Raw genomic sequence first — 26,128 nt, 5'->3', positions numbered from 1 at the left:
CCAATACCTTATAAGGAAAATTCCCAATTGAATTCTAAATTGAAGAGTTAATGTCAGCTTGTTCGTGCGGTCATGCACCCTTTGAATATGAATCTATTTTTCGAAAGATCCCGGCTTTTGTACTTTGGTGGGTCTCCGAGATCCTTTCGATAACCTATGCTTTATTGACGAGATATCCATAGAATTTTATTGATTGTGTAAAGCCTTCGGTAGCAAAGGAACACGGGAAAGTAACCCATTTTCTTGGGTGCAATCATTTTGCTTACTTAGTCCAGCTAGCAGCTAACTTTGGCTTAAGATCTTTCATCTTTTTAAGAGCTTATATTCCTTAGGGTTTTTTTTTTTTTGGTAAAGGTAAAAGGTAATATAGCTTTGGACAATAATACAGGACCGGCTCCAAAACATACACTCTCAGGGCGCTACGCATAGAGAGTGTTAGGGAGCCGAAACAAAAGATTACAAAGAAGAAAAGAACAAACACAAGCAAGGAGCAAAGACCAACAGGTCACAAGCGAAAAGAAAACGCTAAACAAAACCTCAGCCGCCTAAGGACCGAAGGCCAGACACCCAAGGCGGGAAGGAGAAAAGATCGCACAGCTTGGTCTTCATCCGGATCTACGCATTCTCCTCACGATCAGCGAAGATGGAAGGGTCAAAGCCCAAGTTTCTCTCAAGCCTTCTATTTCTAGGGGTATTCAGGACATCAGAGAAGGTGAGAGCTTTGTCCTTGACCATCTTGATAATGTGATTTTTCATTGCAGCAAGAACCACCGCTTCGTCGCGGAATATGATAGCATTCCTCTTCTTCCAAATTAAGTAGCACATGGCAGCAAAAGAGTAACGAGCTGTTGTGAAAGAAATCGTTGCCCTTTAGGAAGGAGGTAGCCCATTGGAGATTCTCCTTCCACGGCCTCGGGCGCCAAGGAAGGTTGCATCGAGAAGCCCAAAAATAAGCAATGGAAGCCGATATGTGGCAATCAAAAAACAAGTGATCTATAGAGTCAGGAACATCATCACAGAAGGCACAGGTGACATAATCAATTCTACCATAGGAAATGAGAAGTTCCTGGGTAGGCAAACGGTTTCTAGCAATCAACCAGAGATTGAATTGGAACCTGGGAGTGATGACGTTGTTCCAAATAAGTGAAGCCCAGTGGCACTACGCTTCTTTTGGTCCCGAAGTGGTTCCAGTGCAGATCCTACCGAAAAGATCCCGACGGATGCCAACGCCAAGAAAACCGGTCCGGGAGCTTGGGAGAGCGTTGGGATAGAGAGACCCCAGCTCTCCATAATACTATGAAGTGAAAGGCCCATAGGCGAAAAGAGATCAGCCACCACTGCATGCTTGGGTAGACCAGACCACTGAATAATAGGATCTGGCATAATAATATCAAGAAGGCCTTTTGGGTGCCAATGATCAAACCATAACGAAGTTGAGCGTCCATTTCCAATCTTCCAAAGGAAGGAAAGCCGAGAGTCACTTAATTGCAAAATTTTCTTCCATGCCCAAGAGCAAATTTTAGGAGATGAAGCTTTCCTTAAGTTGTTCCTCTTTAAAAAGTTGGAATGAATCCAACGGCACCAAAGGGATTCTTTATTTGTGAACAGAATCCAAATGTGCTTCATCATAGACGCCTTGTTGCAATCTCTCAATTTTCGAATACCAAGTCCCCCTTCTTTTTTTGGTAAGCATATATCATCCCACGACACCTTCGGCCCCCCCTTACCGAGGGCAGATCATTTCCAAAGAAATTGCCTTAAAATCTTTTCAATGCTATTGAGAACCGAAACCGGCAATGTGAAAACACTCGACCAGAAGGTTTGGATAGAGTGCAAGACTGACTCCGATTAACTGCAACCTTCCAGCAAAAGAGAGGAAACGATGAGCCCAAGATTGGGCTCTAGCTGTAATCCGATCAATAAGGGTGATGCGCCGCCTTTCCCAAGCCCTCGGAGGATATGATAGGCACTCCCGTATAGCGTACCGGTAGTTTCCCTTCTTGAAACCCAAAGGCTAAGGAAATGTAGTTGCGAAGAGACGAAGGACCACCCGAGAGAAAAATTTCGCTCTTGTTCTTGTTTGGAATCAAGCCACTCCATTTATATTCCTTAGGGTTGATACCCTAAAAAATCCTAAATTAATGCATTTATGATAAATTTACTCAAAATTAATTTTTTAATTGTTAAAAACCCTAAACTAGTACACACGTGACAAACTTATCCCAAACTATTTTTTTGACCTCCAAACTTATATATATATGATAAATTTATCCAAATTAATTTTTTGATCATCAAAAACTTCAAACGGTATACTCACAACAAATTTACTCTCTATTAATTTCTGTCAAAATATGCTATAGTGACGCGGCAAGTCCACATGGAAATCGATAGGGTTAATTCATGAAAAATCCCAAATTTGTCACATGTATACCTTAAATTTATCACAAGAGTACCACAAAATTTATTACAAGCATATAAATTTGAGATTTTTTGTGATATTTACCCTATAGATTTCCATGTGAACTTACCACATCACCATACTACATCATCATGTGTAATCTAGGTTAGCAAATTTAACGTTTAAATTTGATGGAAGTTAACGAAGGGTAAGTTTATGACAAATGCACCAATTTATAATTTTTCGTGGTCAAAAAATTAATCTTGAGTAAATTTATCATAGGTGTATCGTTTAGGATTATTGATGGTCAAAAGATTAGTTTGGGATAAATTTATCACGATTGTATTAATTTGAAGTTTTTAGTGATCAAAAAATTAGTTTGAGGTGAATCTATCACCAGAGCTTATATTCCTTATCATAAGTTGGAAATTTATCTTAACTAAATCAACTATTCATTCAAATGATATGAGCATATTTTTCATCTCTTCTCGAGAAACAAGTGATTGTTTCTTAAAAAAAAAAAAAATGTGCTCAATTTCAAATAGGGCAATGCCACCAAGATTTCCCTGTTAGTTGGGTTGGAGGCTGGGTTGATTTGTATGAGGGCAGGGTTCATAAAGCGTGACCAATGTAAAAAATAAAGAGGACTTATTTTGACGTGAAATGAATATATTTATATATCACTAATTTCTATTTGTGAGATGACAAAGTATGGTGATATCTAGGTCGAGAATCGATTCAAGTAGAAATGCCCATTTGCTCTTGTTCCTTATAGAGTGAATAGGAGTCATGTTTTGTTTCACCCGCTAACATGATACTATGTGATCGTCCACAAGAATTTAGCCTTGCAATGTAGTCCGATGTAGATAACCATTCATGCTGCAAGATTGACCCGCTCACAAATTCGATAGTTTCCTATAGGACTTTGTTAACATTACTTGGAATATTGTGAAAATAATAGTATATTGTGAGCTATAAATTCTTAAAGAAATAAGTCCCACAATAATTTATAAATATTGTCACGCAGTCATTTTTGTTTCACCTCATCTTTGTCCTTTCTTCTCAATCTCCTGCCAGTCTGACCTCACTATTTACGTGGGATGAAAGGACCTGTCCTACGCATCAATCCATATTCTGAATCCACAATTAGAAGTACGTGTGCAGTTTTTATTGCATATTTTGGGCCCTGTTCCATGTGTAAACAATTTATTCATATGCTAGGACTAAGATGTGCATTGTAAAACAGCGTTGGAAGTCCAAACCAAATTCAAGTTTACGGACACTGAGATTGAGGAGTGAAGAGGCAACCATGTTCCGCTTGTAATTTCACGATCAGAATAATGCATCATCATTTGTATACACCGCACTTTCCATCAATCTAAATTTCTTTTCACTATTTCATTCGATGGTTTTCATTTAAACACCACCTATTTTAACGAGCCATGGTTAAAAATGACATATTGACTAAGTTTGTAACAAAATAATGATGAAAATAGTAATAAGCGATGGTTACATAATCGAACTCATTTAACCTAGCCAGATCTCCAAATAACACCTATATCCAAAGGAGCATCATCATCTACCTCTAAGTCAAAGAAATCCGCCATGCCCCGCTCCCACCCGTTAGTCAACGGCTTCTCTTGTATATAAAGTTCTTCAAATGTCTCTTAACTTCCGCACTAGATCGATCCAAAATCAATGGCCGGAGGTGAGATCCGGGTGCTCCCGGCCTTCGGGCAGGGCCATCTCTCCCCTGGCATCGAGCTGTGCAAGCCCATCGCCTCGCGAGGCCGCAGGGCCACCCCCGTCGTCCTCTCCACCCTCTCTTCCTCCGTCCCTCCTTCCGCGACCACCCCCTCACGGACGTCCTTGCTGTCCCGGCCACCCCCCCACGTCCCAGCAGCGACAGGTTCCACCAGCAGATGGAACAGGGCAAGGCCCAGGTCGGGGAGCTCAGCCCGGCCCATCCGCGCCGTCCTCGATGTTCTCGTCATAACCGGCGGGTGGCGGAAGTGTTCCGCAAGCAAGGGATCCGAACGGCCGGATTTTTCACCCGTTTGATCAACACGTGTCATGACCTCGAAGGTCCGTTTCTCGACTACCTAGCCAATCAAGTCGGTAAAACCCGTTTGGGGGCGTGGGTCCCACTTCCCCCGGCTCGATACCGGACGATCATACAGATCTCCTCACTCGCTCACTCACTCACAAATCCTTTGAAATCCGTAACATCAATCGGCGTCGCTCCCAGAATCTTGAACCCTAATAATAATCACAGCAAAGCAAACGATTCGATCGGCCGCTTCACCATGTCGGAGACGGCCGAGTTCCTCGCCGTCGTCCCCGGGTGGGACCGGGATAAACTCGACCTCTGCATGGAGGTCTGCCTTTACATCGCCAGCCTCGGCGACCGCGCCACCCTCGTCATCCCCTCCTACCTGTCCTCCGCCATCCCTTCCTCGTTCCCCTCCAACCCCCTCGTCGCCGTCGCCCAGATCGGCAGCTCCTCTGCCCGCCGCATGTCCTTAATCCTCTGGTTCAAATTCAGATGGGACCTCGCGCGCTACCTGGAGGAACGGAGGATGGCCGCCGGCGGCGAGCTGCCCCGCAAGCTATACGCGGTCGTGGTTACCGGCGAGGAATCGATCAGGGAGATGTTCCGGAATTTCAATGTCACGGTGAACCCCGTGCCCCTCGCGCTTCTCGAGATCGTACGCAGGTGGAAGTTGCCCGTTGGCTCCGATCTGTCGGAGACGTTCGAGTTCCTCGTCGTCGTCCCCGGGTGGGACCCAGATAAACTCCACCTCTGCATGGAGGTCTGCCTTTACATCGCCAGCCGCGGCGACCGCGCCACCCTCGTCATCCCCTCCTACCTGTCCTCCGCCATCCCTCCCTCGTTCCCCTCCAACCCCCGCGTCGCCGTCGCCCAGATCGGCAGCTCCTCTGCCCACCGCATGCTCTTAATCCTCTGGTTCAAATTCAGATGGGACCTCGCGGTCTACCTGGAGGAACGGAGGATGGCCGCCGGCGGCGAGCTGCCCCGCAAGCTATACGCGGTCGTGGTTCCCGGCGCGGAATCGACCAGGGACCTGTTCCGGAATTTCAATGTCACGGTGGACCCCTCGCCCCTCGCGCGTGTCGAGTTTGAACGCATGCGGAAGGTGCGGGCGAGCGACGTCCGGCCCGGCGAATCTCGCTTGCCTGCTGGGCTACCCGAAGAAATGGCCATCGTTCGCTCCGATCTTAAGATGAAGCCCTTCGGGCCTCCTCGAGGTGGCCCACCCGGTCCTGACCCGAGGCCGGGAGGCGGCGGAGGCGGGCCGCCCTCGGTGCCGGAAGTCGAGGGCTCGATCGGTCGCATGACCAACAAGAGCGCCGACCCGGAGCAGCCCTTCTTCGACAACATGGGGGACCGGATGAAGATGGTCGGGGGCATCCGCCCGCTCCTGCCGGAGCAGTACTGGAAGACGTCCGGCTCGGTGATCTGCGGCCCCGAGATATTGAGCCGCCCGTCGACGGGCGGGTTCCTGTCACACGGCGGTTGGAACTCGACGAGCCCACGTAGGTCTCCGATCGCAACGTGGCCCTTCCTAGGTAAACGGTACTATAACACTGACTCCCCAGGGGACCATCTCAAGGTGGGGCACGTGGCGTCCAACGACATGCCCAAGAGCGCGATGGATGACGAATTCAAGGGGATCAACGTGACAGTGGCCTCGGAAGCATTCGCGAGTTTTCAATTCGATCTGAAACTTAGTTCAAAAAAAAAAAAAAAAAAAAAATTCGATCTGAAACTTCAGCGTCGGATTGGACGTTTACGGATTGGAGCTTCAATTTCCCGTCTCGCAAGGAGCATGCGTTAAAGTCGATAGTTTGAGACTGAGGAGTTGAGAGGAACTACGTTCATCTAGTAATTTTGCAACTAGAACTTTGCACATTTTGTTCAATAAACTTGAATTTCTTTTCCCTACTTCACTGGATGATTTTAGTCTGAATATCCAATAAACTTTTTACGGGTCTTGGTTGAAATTGTTGCGATCATTAAATATGGAACCGTTAAGGGCCAAAATTTGAACCATACAAGAATTATCTGGAGGTATGACATCGGCAAGCGAGTTCTGATTGAAATTCTCTACTGTGATGTTCGTAGAACCCGCTTTGGTGGGTTGTGTAGTGTTCGAATCGCCATTATTTCCTACCGAATCAGCAAAAACGGGTAATGTCGAGGAAATTCCAACTTCCTAGGTTTACATGTCTTATGAATATCAACTTTGTAGCTGTCCAACATGTTTGCTTCCAAGAGTGTCGCCTTTTTAATGTCCTGCGCTTCTGGTGTTCACGATTAAGAATTTTCATGGGGGTGTAGCTGTCTTGTTGCTTGAATTCGAGGAGAAAGAACAGTAAGATTGTGACAAAGGATTTCAGACCTTTGAGGAGTTCTGTATCTGGTGAAAGTCGTCCCTCTGTTGAGATAGATGTGCCGTTTCCAAGGGACTACGATGAATTGCTCGAACAAGTAAGCATGTTACTGAAATTGTGTCGCTCTCTGTCTTTTCTTCAGTTACTAACAATGGAGTGTATACATAATATGTATTCCTTTCAAATTCTGCTCTTTTATGCACTGTATTTTAGAGGTCCCTTTGTCTTTGCAAGTGTCTTGAATATTTGCTTCCTTTCTAATTCTGTTCATAGGCAATAATGATGAGATCTTGGCACTCTTCTGTCTAGAATATGTGCTAGCATCATCACAAATTCTGTTTAAAAAAAAATACAGAATTTGGGATGATGCTAGCACATATTCTCATCCCAAATTCTGTTTGTTGGCACTAATAATGAAATCTTGGCAGTCTTCACGTTCACTCCGCATGCTCGTGCAGAACGTATTTTATTTTTCAATCTTCGTTTGGATGGTTGAAGATGTGATTTTTCTTGTCTGTCGAACATTTGTTGAAGAACAAGCTTCATAACAAATGTTCAACTCTCTTCTCTCTCTCTCGCTGTGTCTGTGGCCTGGTGGCTAGTGGCCACAGCTGTATATCTCCACATCTTTTTAAAGAATACCAGTGACAAAATTTCTTCTTTTCTTATCAATTGACAGGCTAAAAGGGCAACCGAGTTGGGCTGTCACCGTCAGCGACAACAGACAGTTAATGGTGCATTTCTTTCGTCATTGACTTCTGTATGGCTAGAAGCAGGAAGTAGAAGCCGTAATCCTGAGTCTAGCGTGAATGGATTTTGATTGCAGGAGATTCAAAGGGTGCATTGGAAAATCTTTGAAAAAATGCTAAGGACTGGAATTTGAGTTAAAAGGAGTTTTTTAAAATGTAAATTGCATTTGGTAAATTATAATCTAAAAATTCATTATGAAGTACCTTTGTACCTTTAAGCAAAAAATGATGTTTGGAAAAATTTACATTTACAAAGAATTTTTATAATAAAAATAATAATAAATAAATGGTTGGCTGGCAAAGGGTAGGGCTGCCGGCAATCCAAATTTGTCGCCGTCGCCGGCAGCCGACGTCTCAAGTTGCAAGACCTCACGCGGCCGCCGGAGACCACAAGTCTTTCTCCTTCATCCGCCACTCCATCCACGGCCGTTGAGTCTCACCCCAACGCCGTCGCCCTCAACCTCTCCCTTTGCCCCCGCCTCACCGTCGTCGTCGTCGCTTGCGGGAACACCCTTCTCGCCCTCGACCTCTCCAAGTCCCTTTCTTCACCGCTACCGAGTTGCTGGATCGCAGCAACTCAGGCGACCCGGCAGTCGGAAATCGTTCACGGCCTCGCAGCGACCCAAATCTGGGTCTCGCCGACTCAGACGACCCAGAGTCGGAGGTCACGCGACCTCACCGCGACCGAGATCTGGGTTGCTTGAGTCGCCGCAACCCAGATCTGGGTCGCACGACCTCCAGCGACCCAGATCTGTGTCGCCGGAGGTTACGTGTCACAGCAACGCGACTCGCGGGGGTCGCCGAGGTCATGCCACTAGCCGGCGACGATTGCCGTGACCACACTGGCCTCACCCCGACCTCCGTCCAACCCGTCGTTGGCACCTCGCAATCTCGCTTGCCAATCTCAACAAAGAAGAAAGTGAACAGTTACAAGGGCAAAATCGGAAAAACGAAATGTTAGTGAGAATATTTATGAAAGAAAATTTGTCATCTATTAAGCTCTCAGCCTTCCAAATGCCTGCTTTACCTCAACCATCTTTGCAAAATAATTTCCCAAACACTAATTTTTAGCCCAAAGGACTTTGGATGCCCAAAGTGGCTTGGCAAAGCCACTCCCGAACGCACCCTAATCCCTTCCAAAAGCAGATCCCAAATGCACCTAAGGTCTCTATGCATCCTTTTCTGAGCTTGATTTTGGCATTTATTCTACCTTTTTCAAGTCACTTGAGTTATAGATGGTTGATTCACTCACAGCATCTAGGGGTGTGAAAAACCCGACCTGACCCAAACATGATCCAAACACGAATCAAACACAAAACAAGTTAAGTACATATTTTGGATCTTAATATTATTCAGATAATAATTATAAAACAAGCAAATAAACATATTTTTTTTTGGGTCGGGTTAGGGTCGGAACATTATTAACTCCAGAAAAACACGTTCTCTCACCCAAACACATCAGACCACCGACCACTCTGCCTTCTCCTCTTGATGACGTACCGTTATTGATGACTGTGCCTTCTCCTCTCGTCGACTCCGCCGTTATTCCACTTCTCGACTCTGCTGCCGTTGACGACTGTGCCTTCTCCACTCCTTGCAGCCGCCGCCGTCGACGACTGCGTCTTCTCATCGACTCCACTGCCACCCTCTTCTTTGCTCCTTGCATTCTAGGAGTTTCGCTTCACAATAGGATCTCCACCCGTCACTCCTCTTTCGAGCTTATCTTCGTCACCATTTTCATCGCCCTCCACCGCCCTTCACTCCCCTCAGTACTCACCTGCATCCTTCCTCCTCTTTCTTTTCCAGATTCATGCATTGTGCGCCCGTTGCTGGTGATTCGCTCCTCCCGTTATTGTCAACGGCTTTTTTGAGTCTCTCTCTCTCTCTCACTTTTTGGACTCTTGTCCGTGACTTTCGTTGGCTCTGTTTCTACGTGCACTCTGTTCTTTCACGTTGATAAAATCTTAGAGAGGAGGAATTCAGCGTCTAGCGAATCTGAACTGTAATTACATGCTCTCATGTCTTGCAGTTTTGAAGTGTTTTTGGTCAACTAATTCTAGTTTCCTGGTTGTCTGTGTTCTTTCCGTAGTGCTCTCTAGTAGTTATTTGATCTTGCAAAGCACCACGAAAAAGGCAAAGATATGAGATTCTGCTGTAGTTTCTCTATGTTGGGCTTTTTTTTATTTTCGCACTTTCTCTAAGTCCACGTCCACCGCACTGCTGTTGCATGGAAGATGGCTCGAAAGAAAAGAGAGCTGCTTAAAATTTGAAGGAAAAAAGTCAATCTGCTTTTGTTATTAGTTCTAGACTGTGTAGATGAGAACACTGCACTTTCTTGCTCTTTTTAATGTGCAATCAGTGCATTGACACCAGCCAATCTATGTCAAATCCATGCGACACTGCCATTCCAATTGATTTCTTGTTTGATGCTGGATAGTTAGTTGTATGGTTTCATAGTGGGAGATGATAGGTTACTAAACACATAGATTGCGCTACTATAATGGCTATGAAGGAGGCCTTTCAAGTATGCTGCTCCAATTTCAGTTTTTGGTTTCTTTTCTTTTTCTTTTTTTTTTCCTTGTCAAGTCCGCTGATACGGGGTTGTTGTTTGCAGGATCGGGAACTTCTTGATTGTTCTGAACAGCATCCAGGAGTGCAATCCAATGCTAGGTAAATTTTATCTGTCGGGTCCACATATGTGCATTTTAAGTGAGCTGTTGTGAGATAATTTGAGCTTTGCTCATTCGTAATGTTATGCATCACAAGTTTATGTAGTCACAATTAACTATTTTTTGCTGGTGTCCTTGTTTTATCTGGATATGCCGAATAAACACCCATTTTACTGATAAATGCACCCATTTATTAGTAATCTAACGTTAGTTATTTATGAACTATGAGAGTACCTGGGTTTGACTTTGATCTTAGAGAACGTTGCAGTGATACTGATGTGTTCTGATAATTTGATACTTAAGACAATTCTCATCTTAGGCTTACTTTGTTTTAGTTTAGCTTTGAGAGATGTACATTTATTTGCCTTTGTTGGCTTCCCTATCATCAAAGAAATCATCTGACTCCCTGCCTTACTAATAATAGATTTTACATTGTGTCAAATCGAGTTAGTGTCAGTTTACAGCTAACCAGGACCCTGTGACTTAGATGTTTATGATATTAAAGATGGATGATGTTTTATTGTTTTCTGCAGTTAGCAGTTGGGGCATTGAGTTGCACCTGTCCTGATGGGATTTATGAATGGCTTTTATAAAAATTCTGGTGTCAAACTCAAATTCCTTAATTATAGCTGAGGTTTCTGGTGAAGAGACCTCATTCATGTACTAACTGAAATATACGGAGAAAGGCGGAAAGTCATTTAGGTTCTATTTATCAATGGTGCTCCTTGTGTCTGTCTTGTGGGTGCATGACTGAAATTTAATTGCCTGGATTGAGTTCAGCTTTTCCTGTGTTACATATCAAGATTGTATATGTCATAAATGCATACATCCTTTTGTGATCTCTTCTAATTGACTAAAGTGCAACTGAAATTATTATGTTATACATACTCTTTTCCAATGGCATCATCTCTCCTGTCTTACTTGTGGCTGTAGGCACTATTTGATGTTTCAGCTGTTACCAACTTATCAGTGAATCTTATTGGTGTTTGATTTTTCAGGAACTATGCTCGTATTGATATAGGTGAGTCTGCTTAGTCATCATACTGGTCTTTTTCTCGTTTACTTTTGTAATTTGAATTGGACTGCTTATCTAGTATGCATGAGTGAGCATCCACCTTACACCATTATTGTTAAAACTAAATCCTACTGGGCAATTGAACTAATTGACTGTATAGTGGCTAAATTAAAATATTGTTCAGTAGTCCCTATACTTTCCGAAATTCAAAATCATCCCTGTACTTTTGTTTGGTTCAAGATGGTCCTTGTACTTTTGAAAAAATGTCACAATATATTATTTCTCATTTTCATTGTGAGTTTATTGCAGAGTTGCCAACTACGACCACAAAACCAAACTTGCTATTGACTTTTCTCAATGATTAACGTATTGGAGGTTAGTTCTTGATAAACAAAGAAAATGAAGTTTCAGGACCATTCAAGTTCTCTCGTTCCTTCTATATTTTCATGCTTAAAGTGTCATACGTAATATTTAGATATGGACAAAACCAGTCCTTTTCTAGTTTTATGATCTCTCAATCATTTTTTCATGAATGACCAGTTTGAAGTACCGTGCCCAGAGCAAATGAGATTACAGATGCTATAAAATGCCAATAGGAAACCACATGACCCATTTGCTTTCTCTCTCCAAGTGATATTCATGAATGACCAGGAACTTCCTTTTTGTGTCATATTTTCTTTTCATCTCCATCAATAGAGTGGCTCAAACAATTTCTCAACTTGCAGAACCTACTTAAAACTTCCCTGGAGACCTCTCATTTCGATTGATGGGAAGACTGTATGAACTTGACGACAACTTTGCAGTAAGCTTTCCTTCTTTCTTTTTTCTTTTTCGGCTGAATCTCATTGTTTGAGTTCATTATAGGCTGGCAAGAAATCATACTAATTGGGAGTGTGACCCCTTCTGCAGATAGTTAGACATCCTGAAAGTTGGAATGTTTTGGCTCTAGAAGCAATTGGCCAGATTTTTACCCCTATCTTTGGCAGACCAAGTGACTGAAGATAAGTTTTGCCTATAACTCTTGGAAAGGTTTTATGGCAGCTCATGGTTAGAGAAAGGAAGGCTGTCCACTTTATGGAACAGACTCAAAATAGTCCTTCTGGCTATTGTCTGCACATCATACTCTTCAACACATGAACCTACATTTGTACAGTTGACCCTGAAGGGAGGTGTTATTAGAGATAATTGTCTAAAGATTTAAGTTCAATGACCTTGTAGACCTACTTGTAAATTGCTGTGTATGCAAAGGATGTGTCGTCTCCCTCAGGTGTATAGCATTCACTTTTGGTTTTGTCGAATTTCACTTTTATTGAACTTAGTAGAGACAATGTACTGTGATGCTTCAAAATTTGGTTGAGCTGATCTCTTAAAACTAGCAGAGGAACCCAATGGGAAATTCACTGGGTGATAAAGAAGAGGTGGGGGGGGGGGTGGGAAGTAAACTCGAAACCCAACCAGACCCAAATTATTGCTTTAGGTATTAAGCTTTTCAGGCCAGGTCGAGTTGGAACACACTGCCTTATGATTCCGGTTGGGTAACGTCGAAACCCAACCCATTGACAGCCCTAACAGCATCCATTTGAACAACTATATTTGCTGAATTTATGACCACATTTTTGGTTTTGGTTTCTTGAACAGTGTCATGTAGTTACTGAGATGAACAGTTATTATGTAATTACTGATCTAGCTTTCAGAGCGAATGACTAGACCATGGGTTACGGATACTTCAACATGTCCCAACCATTACCAGAGATTAATGTGTGTTTATCTGGCCTTCTCTGGAACTTCTTAAGGAAGGTTCTCTCTTTTACCATCACTTTCGCCGGAATGTAATGGAAGTTTTGCCCTTGTGCCCTTCTGGACCTTATCCTTAACAGTGACAAGACTATCCTGCATCTTTCTATTGGAAGCTGGCAGCCCTCACAAAGACCCTTTTCCCGAAAATGGAGACTGTGTACTACCTTCACAACTTTAAAGGAATGAGAGGAGGAACCCTCTTTAGGTTTGTGAATGCCGATCTGTTCATTACGAATGTTCCTTTTTAAGGAGAAGTTCCATCTCATGGACCTAACGGCAGTGTTTCTCTCTTTTTCTGCCCTTTTACGTTTCTATTGCAATGTCACATAGATGCTAACCTGGCCCATGGAAGGTTCTCAGAAGAGTCGGAAACCAGTACATGACTTTGCATCAGCAGGAAGCGATGCCCTCCTCAAGGAAGTCGCCTTGAACATTCTGCCCTTGTCTTGAGCATTCGAAACATTGTATGTAACAGATAATACTGATGCTTATGTACAGAAACATGCAACATGGCCGCACGATGGTTATCTTTCAGTTTTTGTTTCCTCTGATGGCCATAGTACACTCGATCCTAAGTCCGAACATGCCAATTCGAGTGTCAAGCAGAGTTTATGAATGTGATGATAGATCTTGTTTATTCAATGTGCAATACACTCACATCAATCCAATTGTATTCCCTGTGTAAAAGGTGATGGGCATGAATCCACGCGAACAGGATACAGTTCTACTTCCTTCACAAGTAAAATTGACTTCACGGTCGGAGAAAAAAGATGAAGGAAAACAGCGAAATCAGACTTCGCCCGTCAAACTGAAGCCTTCAGCTTAGTTCCATATGAAAGCTATTCGGATTTGCTGAGCAATGTCCGGAGGAGGGCGAATTGGGTGATTTCCCCTGCTGTTTTCCCCTTGCTGTCCAAGTTAAGGCGTATAGTGAATGTCGACACATGGACTCTCCGAGACAACTCGAGTCATTTTGCGTCGAACAACCGAGAGGGGAAAGCACGTCGTCGACGCGTACGCATTGATGCATCTCCTCCTCCATGTCGACAATCCCCTTTAATGTCGGCGAAACGAATCGATGAATGAATGAATTGCTTCTCGTCTCTTGTCGACAGCACTTGACTACCCGCCATAACGCGACGCAACGAACGGTCAAAACTCTTGCGCGATGGGACCCTCAAAAGTCCCTTCCTTTCCGGACCAGTTAATATTTTCTCTCTCCATCTCCCTATCCCCTTCTTTTTCTTTCTATAAAGAACGGATCTTGGGAGCTAAAACCGCAAGAAGACCGAGATCAAGAACCTACCCAAGTCAGAGGAAATATCTGCAGACATGTCTTCCGCATCGCCGTCGCCGCCGCCTGAGATTCTGGTAGTGCCCTTCTTCGGCCAAGGCCACCTCCTCCCTTGCATGGAGCTCTGCAAGCACATCGCCGCCCGCAACCTGAGGGCCACTCTCGTCATTTCCTCCAACCTCTCTTCCTCCATCCCCTCCGCCCTCCGCCACCACCACCCGCTCCTCCAGGTCGCCGAGATACCCTCCTCCCCGATCCCTCCCGCGCAGCCGGGATCCGACCCCATGGAGGGTCACCGGGCTCACCACTCCCAGATGGCTCAGGGGCTCGAGAGCATGCTCTCGCCCCGGCCCGACGATCCCAGCCCGGCCCGGCCCGCCTGCGCGGTCCTCGACGTCATGTTGGGGTGGAGCGGCGAGATCTTCGCCAAGTACCAGATTCCGACGGTCGGGTTCTTCACCTCCGGCGCGTGCTCGTCGGCGATAGAGCTCGCGGTCTGGAAGGCCAAGGTCGAGGATCTCAAGCCGGGCGAGACCTGCCGGCTCCCGGGCCTCCCCGAAGACTTGGCGCTCACGGCGTCGGACCTCAAGCGCCGCCCCATGGGCATGCCGCCGCACCTCCGCGGCGGCGGCGGCAGAGGCGGGGGTGGAGGACCTCCGAATCTGGGACCCGGACCCCCCCGGCCGGCGGGTGTCGTCGGGCCGAAGTTCATGGGCCCGCCGGGACCGGGGCAGCAGCCGCCGTGGGTGGAGGAGTCCGGCGGCTGTATCGCGATGCTGTTCCACACGTGCGCCGAGCTCGAGGGCCTGTTCCTCGACTACCTCGCCGGCCAGGTCAGCAAGCCGGTCTGGGGCGTCGGGCCGCTCCTGCCCGAGCAGTACTGGAAGTCGGCCGGCTCGCTGCTGCACGACCGGGAGATCCGGTCGAACCGGCAGTCCAGCGTGAGCGAGGACGAGGTCGTCCAGTGGCTGGACTCCAAGCCACGCGGCTCGGTGCTGTACGTCTCGTTCGGGTCCGAGGTGGGGCCCACTGCGGAGGAGTACCCGGAGCTGGCGGCCGCGCTGGAGGCATCCGCCCGGCCCTTCGTGTGGTCGATCCAATACGGGGCAGGCCGTCGGGGCCCGCCCAGGACGTTCCTGGGCGGGTCGCCGGACTCGGAGTCGGACCAGGGCTACTTCCCTCACGGCCTAGATGAGAAGGTCGGAGAGCGGGGCCTGATCATACGCGGGTGGGCGCCGCAGCTGCTGATACTGAGCCACCCGTCGACGGGCGGGTTCCTGTCGCACTGCGGGTGGAACTCGACGGTCGAGGCGATCGGGCGCGGGGTCCCGTTCCTGACGTGGCCCATCCGGGGCGACCAGTACTACAACGCCAAGCTCGTGGTGGACCATCTCAAGATCGGGCATCCCGTGTCCGAGGACATGTCGAAGGACGTCACGAGGGACGACATAGGCAAGGGGATCGAGAATCTGATGGCCGACGAGGGCGCGCGGGAGAGGGCCGCACGCATCCGGACCACGTTCGAGCATGGCTTCCCAGCCAGCGCGGCAGCCGCCCTAGACGCGTTTAGGGACTTAATCGTCGGCAAGACGGCGGTGCCGTGAGCACCGCCGTCTTTGGGCACGCACTCTCTGTAGTCCGACATTGAGACTGAGGAGTGAAGAGGGACACGATCGGAACAATGTATTGTTATTTGTATACACTGCACCTTCTATAAATTTGTATTTCTTTTCCTAAAACTAAACGTAGATATCCAAACCCTACATCTGAATTTATTTCATCTATCGCATTCGATGATGTTCATTTGAATATGACTTTTTTTTTAACGAGCCTTGGTTGAAAATGACATATTGAATAAATTAGTAACGAAATAATTATGAAAATAGTAATAAGTGATGGTTGCATTATCAAACTCAACGAACCTGGCCAGACATCCAAATAACACCGATAGCCAGCAAAGCATCATCATCACTACCTCTAAGTCAAAGGAATCTGCCATGCCCTGCTCCCACCCGTTGGTCAACTGCTTCTCTTGTACGTAAAGTTCTTCAATGTCTCTCTTAACTTTCGCATTAGATCAATCCGAAATCAATGGCCGGAGGTGAGATTTGGGTGCTCCCGGCTTTCGGGCAAGGCCATCTCTTCGCCTGCATCGAGCTGTGCAAGCTCATTGCCTCACGGAACCAAAAGGCCGCCCTCATCATGTTCTGCGCTCTCTCTTCCTCTAACCCTCCCCCTTTCGCCTTTTTCGGTTCTTCTCTTTTTCCTTCCAAGTGAAGTGAAATTTTCTTGTGAAGGTAGCAGAAATTGTATCTTGTTTGTATCGATCCATGCTCATCGCCTTCTACACAGGGAATACGATTGGATCGATTCGAGTATATTGCCCACTGAATAAACAAGATCTGTCATCTCCTTCATAGACTCCGCTCGACGCACAAATTAGCATGTTTGGACTCAGGATCAAGTGTTCTTGCACATAAGCATTGGTATTATCTGTTGCATACAACTTTACTGAATGTTCAAGATGAGGGCAGAATGTTCAAGTTGACTTCCTTGAGGGAGAGCATCGCTTCCTGCTGATGCAAAGTCATGTACCGGTTTACGTCTCTTCTGAAAACCTTCCATGGGCCAGGGTAGCATTTCTATGACTATGCCATAGAAAAGGGCAAGAAGAAGAAGAAGAAGAAGAAGAAGAAGAAGAAGAAGAAGAAGAAGAAGAAGAAGAAGAAGAAGAAGAAGAAGAAGAAGAAGAGAGAAACACGTAAACGCAAAGCTAGCTATTTGATAAAGAGGCTTATTACGGAGGAGGAGCCTTTCTAGCCTATCCCTCAAAAAGAGTGGCATACCCCATTGAAGTAGAGGCCTACCATAAGCAGTAGTGGCATTGTCCACTGTTATGCGGGGGGAAGGTTGAAAATGCCTTCCCCTCTCAACTTAGTTTTGTCATAACATCTTTCTCGATAAATAATTTCATACATTTGCCTACAAGTCTCTATATATTAGCAGATTATCCCGATACCTTCCAAGGAAATTCCGAATTGAATCCTAAATTGAAGAGTCAATGTTAGCTTGTTTGTGTGGTTATACACTCTTTGAATATGAATCTATTTTCCAAAAGATCCTAGCCTTTGTACTTTGGTGGGTCTCCAAAATTCTTTCAATAACCTATGTCGCATTGACAAGATATCTATAGGATTTAGTTAATCGTATAAAGCCTATGGTAGCAAAGGAACCGAGGAAAGCAACCAATTTATGGGGTGCAATCATTTTACTTACTTAGTCCACCTAGCAGCTAACTTTGGCTTGAGATCTTTCATCTTTCTAAGAGCTGATATTCTTTATTATAAGTTGGAAGTCTATTTTAACTATCAACTATTCAATCAAATGATATTGAGCATATTTTCCATTTCCTCTTGAGAAACAAGTGGAGTATTTCTTCGCAAAAAATGTGCTCAATTTCAAATGGGGCGATGCCACCAAGATTTCCTTGTCCGTCTGGGGTTGATCTCTGCACGAGGGCAGGGTTCATAAAGAGAAACCAAGGTCAAAAATAAAGCAGGCTTATTTTGATATGAAATGGATATGTTCATATATCACTAATATCTATTTATGAGATGATAATGTAAGATAATATAAGATAATATCTACGCCAAGAACTGATTCAAGTAGAAATGTCCATTTTGTCTTGATTCTTGTAGAATTTATGCTTTGTTTCACTTGCTTATGGGAGTTCTCTTCACCCCTTTTTTATGCTATGACATCGCTGTCGATCATCGCCGAGTACTTAGCCTCACAAGGTAGTCCGCTGTAGATGTCCATTCACACTGCAAGACTGACCCGCTCACAAATCCGACAGTTTCCCATTTATCGCAATCAGCATGGACATCCTAATCTGTGGTTAAATCAGCCAATCGTTGCCCTTTCTTCTGAATTTCTCACCAGCATGACGTCACTGCTTACGTGGGATGAAAGCGCCCGGTCCTACCCATCAATTCATATTCTGAATCCACAATTAAAGGTCTGTGTGCAGTTTCTATTACAAATCTCGGGCCCCTATTCCATGTCTAGATAATTTATTTATATACTATTACTAAGATGTGCATTTCGTTCACACCTGTCAGTCAGCAACTTCTCGTGTATAAAGTTTACTTCAATGTCTCCCTAACTTTCGCACTAGATCGATCCGAAATCAATGGCAGGAGGTGAGATTTGGGTGCTCCCGGCTTTCGGGCAGGGCCATCTCTTCCCCTGCATCGAGCTATGCAAGCTCATCGCCTCGCGGGGCCACAAGGCCACCCTCGTCGTCTTCTCCAGCCTCTCTCCTCCATCCCCTCCTCCTTCCGCGACGACCCCCTCACGGACGTCCTCGTCGTCCCGGCCGCTGCTCCTCCGCGCCCCGGCGGCGAGGAGTTCCACCAGCAGATGCAACAGGGGATGGCCCAGCTCACCGACTTCCTCGAGGCCAGGTCGGGGAGCTCGACCCGGCCCGTCTGCGCCGTCCTCGACGTTCTCGTCATAATGGGCTGGGCGGCGGAAGTGTTCCGCAAGCTGGGGATCCGGACGGTCGGATTTTTCACCTCCGGCGGTTGCTCCGCCGCGTTGGAGTTTGCGGCTTGGAAGGCTAGCGCGGTGGACATCAAGCCCGGGGAGACCCGTTTGCTTCCCGGGTTACCCGAAGAAATGGGACTCACGGTTTCGGACCTTAAAAGGCGGTCTCAAGTGGTTAGATTGCATAAGTGGGGCCAGCAGCAGGGAAGTAAAGCGGGGTCGGACTCGGGTTCGGGTGCGGGTTCTTCTCGACCTTCAGGTCCGGGTGGGCCGCCGAGGATCGGCCCATCACCGCCCGGAGAGAAGCCACACTGGGTGGATGCCACCGAGGGCTCGATCGCTTTGGTGATCAACACGTGTCACGATCTCGAAGGTCCATTTCTCGACTACCTAGCCAATCAAGTCGGTAAACCCGTTTGGGGTGTGGGTCCACTTCTCCCGGATCAATTCTGGACGTCGTCCGGTTCTCTCATCCGAGATCAGGAGATCCGACCCAACAAGCAAAGCAACGTGACCGAGGAGGATGTCATCCGATGGCTAGACGCGAAGCCACGTGGCTCCGTGATCTACGTGTCCTTCGGTAGCTCCGTGGGGTTGACAGTAGAGGAGTACGACAAGCTAGCCAAAGCGCTGGAAGAGTCCACCCGGCCGTTCATATGGGCGATCCAACCGGGCTCCGGCGGGTCCGAAGAAGGGTACTATCCTCACGGGTTGGAAGCCAAGGTGCCCGAACGGGCCCTGATGATAACCGGATGGGCACCGCAGCTCCTGATACTGAGCCATCCGTCGACGGGCGGGTTCTTGTCGCACTGCGGGTGGAACTCGACGATAGAAGCCCTGGGGCGCGGCGTCCCGTTTTTGGCATGGCCCATCAGGGGCGACCAATTCTACAATGCTAAGCTGGTGGTGCACCATCTGAAGGTTGGGTACATGGTATCAGATGAAGACCCGGTGATGGTCAAGGAGGAGGAGATAGGGAAGGGAATTGATAAGCTCATGAGTGATGAGGAGGTGAAAGAAAGAGCTGTCAAGGTCAGTGGCATGTTTCAGGGTGGATTCCCTAAAAGTGCACTGGCTGATTTAGATGCTTTTATCAATTTCATCACCCAAAATCATGTTGACTAGAGGTAAATAATCCTCATTTGTAAAAAATATTTGGACCGAGAAAATATTTTAATAGCAGTGCTTTCGCTCATTTAAAAGAAAGTAACTCATAAAACGGTAATTTATCACCTATTAAATTGAACTCTTTCATTTAGCCAACACTACGAAATTCGAAGAGACCTAAATGGAAGGGTAATGCAACATTCGGTGGAGCATGTGGTTATGCTATTGCATCTAATAATTTGTCTATATCTAGATAATGTAAAGTGACTGCAAGGGGCATATATGGTCCTACGCTAGTGCGGATATACGGCACTTGCCTCCTTCACATCCACATTGGAACTTCAAAAGGCGTATTCGATTTGGTTCGGACTTCCAATGTTGTTTCACACTGCACATCTTCTAATTGTGGATTCGAGACTTGGATTGATGGGTAGGACGGGTCCTTTCATCCCACGTAAGCAGTGAGGTCATGCTGGTAAGAGATTGAGAAGAAAGGATGGTCATTGGGTGATTTAACGACGAATTAAGATGTCCATTGATAGGGAAATATGAGAAGCTATGGCAAAGGATTGCCTTGCAAAGGCTGAATACTCAGTGGATAATCGACAGCAACATGGTACTATGAAGAAAATGTGAAGAGAACTCCCATTGGTGAGCAAAAGAAAACATGACCCTTGTTCGCTTTATAAGGATCGAGACCAAATAGGCATTTCTATGTTCTTGATGCAGATATTATCGTACTTTATCTCATAAATAGAAATTAGAGATATATGAATATATACATTTCATGTCAAAACAAATCTTTGGTGCAATGGCCCCATAAGGATCAATCGTAGCATCCACACTAACTAACGAGGCGATCTTGGCCAAATTGCCTCTCATGAAATTATTGAGCACAATTTTTGCAAAGAGTTAGCCCACTTGTTTTTCAATAAGAGATGAGAATTATATTCGATATCATTTGATTGAATAGTTGATCTAGTTAAAATAGACTTCCATCTTATATTAAGGAATATTGGATGAAAGATTTCAAGATCAGTTGCTAGCTGGACTAAGCAAGTGAAATGATCACACATGAGAAACCACATTGCTTTCTTTGATTCCTTTGTTACTATGGGCTTTGATTCCTTTGTTACTATGTTCATATAAGATATCCCTTCAATGCAACATAAGTTATCGAAAAGATCTCGAAAACCCATCGAAGCATGAAAATTTGGATCTTTTAGAAAATTGTTTTATATTCAAATAGTGCAAAACCCATAGATAATCTCACATTAACTTGTCAATTTGGAAATTTTCTTAAAAGGTACTGAGGGAATCTCTGCTAGTATATAGAGATTCCGAAATAATTATTCAAGAAGCATGTCACAACTACATTAAAAGAAGACAGAAAGGCATATTCAAATAAACCACTTTTTTTTTTTTTCTTTTTTCTTTTTGTGCAATTGGCTTCTACTACTTTTTGGTAGGCCTCTACCTCACAAGGGATAAGATTAGAAAGACTCCCTTCTCCATGATAGGCCTCTATACCAAATATCTCGAGTTTCTTTTTTTCATGTTCGGATTTTATCATATCATAACAAAACTATCAGTGCAGAAAATAAGATACCCACTCCATACATTATGATGTCAGTTGAACAAAAGTATTAAGAAAATTTATAATTTATAATATCACAATTTAAAACATTACCCATATATTAATATAATAAAGAAACAATGGGCATGGAAAAGTGCTTATGAAATGAGCTGAATATTGATCTCACCAAACGGTCAATTCACTTGCTTTCTCTTTTCATTTTTGGTCACTTCCTGCTTCTTCTATTCTCCACAGTGGAGAACAGAAAGGAGTTCAGTTCCCATGATCCAACGATCCAATCTTGACACTCAAGACTGACTCGCTCCCCTCCTTTTAATCCGCCAGCGACGCCCGCCTTCCGTCAATTCGCTCCCTGAAAGCTTCAACGCCGATCACAGGGAAACGATTCGATCCGGCCGCTTTTCCCATGTCGGCGACGGCGGAGATCTTCGTCGTCACCGGGCCGGGGCAGGGCCACCTCCACCCCTGCATGGAGCTCTGCCTCCACCTCACCCGCCTCGGCTACCTCGCCACCCTCGTCATCCCCTCCCACCTCTCCTCCGCCATCCCTCCCTCCTTCTCCTCCAACCCCCTCGTCGCCGTCGCCCAGATCGCCGGCTCCTCCGGCCCCCCCATGCGCGTCTCCGACCACCTCAACCAGCCCGCCGGCCGGGACCTCTCCGCCCACCTCGAGAAACGGGCGGCCGGCGGCGAGCCGCCCGGCGTGCTGTGCGCGGTCGTGGATTTCCAGGTGGGGTGGACCAAGGAAGTGTTCTGGAAGTTCGATGTCCCCGTGGTCAGCTTCGTCACCTTCAGCGCCTGCGCTGCGGCCATGGAGCTCGGCGCGTGGAAGGCGCAGGCGAGCGACGTCCGGCCCGGCGAGGCTCGCCTGATTCCCGGGCTGCCCGAAGAAATGGCCATCGTTCACTCCGATCTTAAGAGGAAGCCCTTCGGGCCTCCTCGAGGTGGCCCGCCCGGTCCTGGCCCGAAGCCGCCGGGAGGCGGCGGAGGCGGGCCGCCGAAGCCCGGCGGCCGGCCGCCCTGGGTGCCGGAAGTCGAGGGCTCGATCGGGCTCATGTTCAACTCGTGCGGCGACCTGGAGCAGCCCTTCCTCGACTACATGGGGGACCAGATGAAGATGCCGGTCTGGGGCATCGGCCCGCTCCTGCCGGAGCAGTACTGGAAGGCGCCCGGCGGCGCGCTGATCTCCGACCGCGCGATCCGGCAGCACGGGCGCGAGTCGAGCTGCACGGAGGACGAGGTGGTCCAGTGGCTGGACGGCAAGCCGCGGCGCTCGGTCCTGTACGTGGCGTTCGGCAGCGAGGTGGGCCCGGACGAGGAGGAGCTGGCGCAGCTGGCGGCGGCGCTGGAGGAGTCGACCCGGCCTTCATATGGGTCATCGGGTCCAAGTCCGGAGGCGACTTCGCGGACGGCATGGAGGGCAGGGTCGGGGACAGGGGCCTGATCATAAGAGGGTGGGCGCCGCAGCTCCTGATCCTGAGCCACCCGTCGACGGGTGGGTTCCTGTCGCACTGCGGGTGGAGCTCGACGGCGGAGGCGGTCGGGCGTGGGGTCCCGATCCTGGCGTGGCCGATCCGGGGGGATCAGCACTACAATGCCAAGCTGGTGGTGAGCCACCTCAAGGTGGGGTACAGAGTGGCCGAGGATTTGTCCCAGGTGGTGAAGAAGGACGAGATAGCGAAGGGGATCGAGAGCCTCATGTCGGACGAGGAGATGCACGAGAAGGCGGCCTCGATCAAGGCCAAGTTCGGGCACGGTTTCCCGGCCAGCTCGAGGAGGGCGTTCGAGGCTTTTAGAGATTTTATCAACCAGGGACTTCGGACCAGTTCTGTCTCAACTAGGTCTTTGCCTATGTAACCGTGAGACTTTATCTTAGTTCTGCCTGCAAAACTTCCCATCTCTACTGAATTTTCGTCTGGGAAGTTTGCATATGGCCTATCTAATGCATGAATATGGCGAGCCGTTTCATGAATAAACCAGAGAGTCTGTATAGCCTGTTGAAATGGATGCATGTGTTCAGGTTGCCAGATGAATTTACTGGGTCATGCCAAGTGAGTTGTTTCATTACAAATTAGTAAAGAGTTTGAATAGCTGACGAAAGAAAGAAGACAGATTGCTTTGTCTTTAAAGAGCTTTTGGTTTCAATCTCGGTCCTCTGTCCATGAAAAGAAAGCGAGAATAAAGATGGTAGAGATATTGCCGTTGCTTTCGGTGGTTTCTCATAGACACGGATTATAATCCAAACAGCAAACGCTGGGGACATCCTTTGGATCTTTTGGGCGTCAGTCACGACGTTGCATCCAAAGACTTTTGTGAGTGCCTAATGGACAACGCATCAATGCCTTTCGTCGTCACATAATTCGGTGCGTCCAGATATTTCCTATCGAAAGGGCCAACCCCCTATCGGAAGATCGAACGAATATCATAATCCCCATTTGGACAAAAGCAGGGTTTTACATTAGACCTCTCTAGCGTTCTGCGGTTGCTTCCGTCGAAAGGAAAAAACCGATCTTATCTAGTCACTCCCAAGAGATATGCCGACCATGAGGTGAGCCATTGACGATGCGGGTCCCGCAAGATTTCTCATTTGATTTAATGTAGGGAGACAAAGCATGATGATGCCTGCAGATTTCGCGTCGGCAATGACATGTGGGGCGACCAAAACTCAACCCAAAATCCAAAATCTGATCTTGATGGAGGTTGGATCGTAACTAAAAATCACAGAGAAAAAATCACAGTGACCGAGAGAATGTATGGTACTTCCTCCATTCCAATACCCACTTTCGCAGCAATCTTCCACCTGCAAAATCCGATCCGAGTCGCCACCTACCAGTCCAAGCTTGCTCTCTCTCTCTCTCTCTCTCTGTAAATTATGATCGGGCTACAGATACTTAGCCTGCGAAATCTTCCTTCTCTTTGACCTCCTTAACCAGCAGAACATCAAGAAGTTCGACCAAGGCATGTCAGCCGAGAATGAGATCCTGGTGGTGCCCAAGATCGGGCAAGGCCATCTCTTCCCTTGCATCGAGCTCTGCAAGTACCTCCTCCGCCGCGACTTCCGCATCACCGTCCTCGCCGACTCCGACATCTCCTCCTCCGTCCCCTCCGCTCTCCAACAGTCCCCTCTCTTCGCTCTGGTCGACGTCTCACCACCGCCGCAGGAAACGCCGGCCGACCCGCCTGCTGGCTTCCCCCGCCAGCACCAGCAGATGGCCCGAGGCATCGAGTCGTTCCTCGCCGGGCGGGACCCGGCTCGAGCCCGGCCCGTTTGCGCGGTGATCGACCACATCATGTACAAGACCGAGGAGGTGTTCTCCAAGCTTGGGATCCCCACGGTGACTTTCATCACTTCCGGGGCGTGCTGGGCCGCGGTGCAGCACGCGGCGTACGTGGTCCGGCCCGACGACATGAAGCCTGGGGAGGTCCGTGCCTTGCCGGGCTTGCCCAATGAGATGGTGCTGAGTTATTCGGATCTTAAACAGAGGCGCCATTGGATGCCCTCGAACCGGGGAGGGAGAGGTGGAGGAAGGGGCCCAGGAGGATCGGGGCTGCAGATGGGCCCGCCCCTTCCGGGTCAGCCGGCCCCGTGGGTGGAAGAAGTGAAGAGCTCAGTCGCGTTACTGATCAACACGTGTGACGATCTCGAGCGCCCGTTCCTGGATTACGTGGCCAATCTGACGGGCAGGCCCGTCTGGGGCATCGGCCCACTCCTGCCGGACGAGTACTGGAGGTCGGCGGCGTCCTTGCTTCAGGAGCGGGGGATCCGGCCCAAGAGAGAGTCCAACTACTCGGACGACGAGATCATCGGGTGGCTCGACCGGCAGCCTCCCAACTCCGTCATGTACATCTCGTTCGGCAGCGAGGTGGGCCCATCGGCGGAGGAGTACCCGGAGCTAGCCAAGGCGCTGGAGGAGTCGAGCCGGCCATTCATATGGGTGATCCAAAAGAAGTCGGCCCGGCCCGGTCCACCAGGCGGAGGACCGGCCCAGATGGAAAGCAGCTATTTTCCACATGGTTTGGACAGCAGGGTGGGGGAGAGGGGGCTGGTCATACACGGGTGGGCGCCACAGCTGCTGATACTGAGCCACCCATCGACTGGCGGGTTCGTGTCGCACTGCGGGTGGAACTCCACGGTGGAGGCGATAGTGAGAGGGGTCCCGATTTTGGCATGGCCGATCAGGGGCGACCAATACTACAATGCCAAGCTGGTGGTGAACCATCTCAAGATAGGGGCTCTGGTGTGTGACGAGTACCCGGCTGAGATGGTGCAGAAGGATGATGTTTTGAAGGGAATGGAGCGGGTCTTGACGGATGAAGGGATCAGGAGGAGATCGGTGGGTCTGGGAGAGAGGTTTGAGAGGGGCTTCCCTGAGAGTTCGGTGAGTTCTTTGGATGCTTTTAGAGATTTTGTCAATCGGAAAACAGATTAGGCAGTGTGTGCTTTGTTGTTGCTTTGTTGTTGCCTACTTGTGTGGAGGAGGAAGTTTGAAGCTAGAACAATAAAGCGAGCATCAGTTCCTACCAATTTTCACGAGAAC

At 47.8% G+C, this 26,128-nt stretch overlaps 5 protein-coding genes and 2 long non-coding RNA genes across 10 annotated transcripts; all 7 read left to right on the top strand.

Moving 5' to 3' along the window:
* The first annotated feature begins 4,434 nt into the window (after window positions 1–4,434).
* Window positions 4,435–6,494, top strand: LOC104444246. 2 transcript variants are annotated; one of them, XM_039299279.1, is made up of 2 exons: window positions 4,435–6,141; window positions 6,184–6,494. In XM_039299279.1, the coding sequence occupies exons 1-2, from the start codon at window positions 4,705–4,707 to the stop codon at window positions 6,256–6,258; spliced, it is 1,512 nt and encodes a 503-aa protein (XP_039155213.1). In that variant the 5' UTR covers window positions 4,435–4,704; the 3' UTR covers window positions 6,259–6,494. The 2 variants fall into 2 exon arrangements, with proteins under 2 accessions (XP_039155213.1, XP_039155212.1); XM_039299278.1 differs by having other exon boundaries at window positions 4,441–6,134; window positions 6,177–6,494.
* A 3,753-nt stretch (window positions 6,495–10,247) lies between these two features.
* On the top strand, window positions 10,248–12,609 carry LOC104444248. 3 transcript variants are annotated; one of them, XR_005545476.1, is made up of 4 exons: window positions 10,248–10,272; window positions 11,166–11,253; window positions 11,557–11,622; window positions 11,973–12,609. It is a non-coding gene; the product is annotated as an uncharacterized LOC104444248 (long non-coding RNA). The 3 variants fall into 3 exon arrangements; XR_005545477.1 differs by lacking the exon at window positions 10,248–10,272 and having other exon boundaries at window positions 10,316–11,253; window positions 11,973–12,049; window positions 12,157–12,609; XR_005545475.1 differs by lacking the exon at window positions 10,248–10,272 and having other exon boundaries at window positions 10,316–11,253.
* An 81-nt stretch (window positions 12,610–12,690) lies between these two features.
* LOC120286763 lies at window positions 12,691–13,681 on the top strand. Its single transcript, XR_005545478.1, has 2 exons — window positions 12,691–13,249; window positions 13,375–13,681. It is a non-coding gene; the product is annotated as an uncharacterized LOC120286763 (long non-coding RNA).
* Window positions 13,682–14,284: 603 nt separating this feature from the next.
* On the top strand, window positions 14,285–16,118 carry LOC104444244 (scopoletin glucosyltransferase). Its single transcript, XM_010057887.3, has one exon. The coding sequence runs from the start codon at window positions 14,377–14,379 to the stop codon at window positions 15,940–15,942; it is 1,566 nt and encodes a 521-aa protein (XP_010056189.2). The 5' UTR covers window positions 14,285–14,376; the 3' UTR covers window positions 15,943–16,118.
* Window positions 16,119–18,439: 2,321 nt separating this feature from the next.
* LOC104444243 (UDP-glycosyltransferase 73E1) lies at window positions 18,440–20,127 on the top strand. Its single transcript, XM_010057886.3, is given in 2 exon segments — window positions 18,440–18,654; window positions 18,657–20,127. Coding segments are annotated over 2 exon segments (1,479 nt in total). The 5' UTR covers window positions 18,440–18,530; the 3' UTR covers window positions 20,012–20,127.
* A 1,645-nt stretch (window positions 20,128–21,772) lies between these two features.
* Window positions 21,773–23,719, top strand: LOC104444242 (scopoletin glucosyltransferase). Its single transcript, XM_010057884.3, is given in 2 exon segments — window positions 21,773–22,954; window positions 22,957–23,719. Coding segments are annotated over 2 exon segments (1,449 nt in total). The 5' UTR covers window positions 21,773–21,996; the 3' UTR covers window positions 23,448–23,719.
* Window positions 23,720–24,550: 831 nt separating this feature from the next.
* Window positions 24,551–26,020, top strand: LOC104444240 (UDP-glycosyltransferase 76E4-like). Its single transcript, XM_010057882.3, has one exon. The coding sequence runs from the start codon at window positions 24,551–24,553 to the stop codon at window positions 26,018–26,020; it is 1,470 nt and encodes a 489-aa protein (XP_010056184.2).
* Window positions 26,021–26,128: the final 108 nt, after the last annotated feature.

This window comes from Eucalyptus grandis, chromosome 8, assembly GCF_016545825.1.
Source record: "Eucalyptus grandis isolate ANBG69807.140 chromosome 8, ASM1654582v1, whole genome shotgun sequence".
NCBI classification, from domain to species: domain Eukaryota; kingdom Viridiplantae; phylum Streptophyta; class Magnoliopsida; order Myrtales; family Myrtaceae; genus Eucalyptus; species Eucalyptus grandis.
The sequence above is the reverse complement of the archived record's forward strand: the minus strand, read 5'-3'. Positions and strand labels throughout refer to the sequence as shown.

Excerpts from the sequence above, each read along its gene's own strand:
- LOC104444246 (XM_039299279.1), top strand. The coding sequence starts at position 4,705 with ATGTCGGAGACGGCCGAGTTCCTCGCCGTCGTCCCCGGGTGGGACCGG. Across the intron at positions 6,142-6,183 it reads TCGCGAGTTTTCAATTCGAT|CTGAAACTTCAGCGTCGGAT; the intron begins CTGAAACTTAGT and ends AAAAAATTCGAT.
- LOC104444244 (XM_010057887.3), top strand. The coding sequence starts at position 14,377 with ATGTCTTCCGCATCGCCGTCGCCGCCGCCTGAGATTCTGGTAGTGCCC.
- LOC104444240 (XM_010057882.3), top strand. The coding sequence starts at position 24,551 with ATGTCAGCCGAGAATGAGATCCTGGTGGTGCCCAAGATCGGGCAAGGC.